At 37.5% G+C, this 2,048-nt stretch overlaps 1 protein-coding gene across 1 annotated transcript; it reads right to left on the bottom strand.

Annotated features, from left to right (window-relative positions):
- Window positions 1–495: 495 nt before the first annotated feature.
- On the bottom strand, window positions 496–1,446 carry LOC138441798 (olfactory receptor 2T4-like). Its single transcript, XM_069592862.1, has one exon. It carries the CDS (start codon window positions 1,444–1,446, stop codon window positions 496–498), a length of 951 nt encoding a protein of 316 aa, XP_069448963.1.
- Between the last annotated feature and the right edge of the window lie 602 nt (window positions 1,447–2,048).

Here is a 2,048-nt window from a genome sequence, read left to right as displayed (position 1 = left end):
AAGACAAATTCAATAAAGGAGTGAGGATTAATACTTTAACTGTTTATGTGGAGTGTTTATTTATTGAAAAGTAGCATGAATAAGAATAGTAAAAACCACATATCCTTTACTCAGAATCCCCAGTTGTTAATATTCTATAGTTTTTGTTTCATTATCTCCCACTTAATCAATTTCATAGCATCTTGTAACATTTTTCCTTCAAACATTGTTATTATGTGTTTCCAGAGAATATATATATTCATCTACAAAGTCATAGTGCAGTTATCAGGTTCAGTAAATAACATCAATACAGTATAACTGTATATTGCATTTTGAGTGGAGAAGGACTGGAAAATTGGAGAGTTTTCTCATTCAAGGAAGGACTTCTCTAAAAAGGTGTGAAAATGAGATATCATAGTATAAAATTCTAAGCAGTGCTGTTGGCATAAGAATCTAAACTTATGAAATGTAAAGAGAAGGTAAAACACATTAATACAAAGTTTCTTACTTTATAATTTATTGAAAAACAATTCCCAAGTTCAAAATTTTCTTCAGAGCCCCTATAACATCCTTATTCCTTAGACTATAGATTAAAGGGTTTAGTACAGGAGTGAGTATGGTGTAGAAGACAGATACCATCATGTCCTTCTCAGGGGTGTGGTAGGAGTTGGGAAGCATATATGTGTATATGGCAGCCCCATAAAAGAGGATGACCACAGTCATGTGGGAGGAACAAGTCGCAAATGCCTTCTTCCGACCCTCTGCTGAGTTCATCCTGTGAATGGTGAGGAGAATAAAGTAATAAGAGCCTGAAATGATTGTCACAGGAATGAGGAGCATGAGGACACAACACAGGTACATGAAAATCTCATAGAGGGAGGTGTCTGAGCAGGAAAGCTTTAATATAGCAGGAACTTCACAGAAGAAATGATGGATCTCCCGGGATCTGCAGAAGGGGAAGGTCATGGTGATGGGAGTAAACAAGAAGCCATCCACTGAGCCCAGAAACCAGCAGCCAGATGCCAGGAAGAGACACACCTTGTGGTTCATGAGGACAGGGTAATGGAGAGGATGGCAAATGGCCATGTAGCGATCATAGGCCATAGAGGCTAGAAGGAAAAATTCTGAACCTGCTAGTGTCACATAGAGGAACATCTGAATCCCACATTCAGGGACGGAGATCTTATTCACACCTGTGATCTGGTCCACGAGCATCTTGGGCACAGTAACAGAAATGTACATCATGTCCATGAAAGACAACTGACTGATGAAAAAGTACATGGGGGTGTGGAGGTGAGCATCAGAATATATCAAAAAGATCAGAAAGATATTTCCAGACAAAGCCATCAGGAAAACCACAAAAATGACCACACAAAGGAGAGCAGGGTGTTGTGATTGACTGAAGATTCCCACCAGGGTGAAATCTGATCTTGCAGTGTAGCTGGTCATCCAGGTGATATTGTCCATGAGATTTCACCTAGACCACCAAGGAGAACTTTGAAGTTAATGGATTACTTATAGGAATCTACCAACTGAAATGAATGTTTACTGAGAGTGTGCACATATGTGTGTGTGTGTGTGTGTGTGTGTGTAAGTGTATGTGTGTACCACTCAGTTGTGCTAACAAGAGGAAATTCTATGACTCTGTAGATATGGAGTTTTAAAAGTATCTATAATTCTACAGATTACTAGAAAACTAGTAATTCACAACTGTGGGTCTAAAAAAATCCTAACTTATAGCTATGGTGCTGCATTTGAAGTTTATGACATCTGATGATGTAATGTCCTTTGTGGAGAAGAATGGAAATTTATGTAGTGTCTGGCCTATACAAACACAAAAAGTAAATTACTTTTTTTAGAAAAAGATATCACACTCTTCTAAAATGCTTTTTATAGAACTTGGAATTTTATTATCCCAGTTTAAGGATCCAACTGGGAGTTTTAAAACTCTTGGAGGTGTATTACATGTAAGAAAGATTTTTAAAGTTACTGAAATATAATTTAAAGACAATCTATACAAAGCATTTGAATCTCTTTTGTCTATAGGACTGGGTGATACTGTGAGGCAC

This window comes from Ovis canadensis, chromosome 5, assembly GCF_042477335.2.
Source record: "Ovis canadensis isolate MfBH-ARS-UI-01 breed Bighorn chromosome 5, ARS-UI_OviCan_v2, whole genome shotgun sequence".
Lineage (NCBI taxonomy): Eukaryota > Metazoa > Chordata > Mammalia > Artiodactyla > Bovidae > Ovis > Ovis canadensis.
This window is presented reverse-complemented; position numbering and strand designations above follow the sequence as displayed.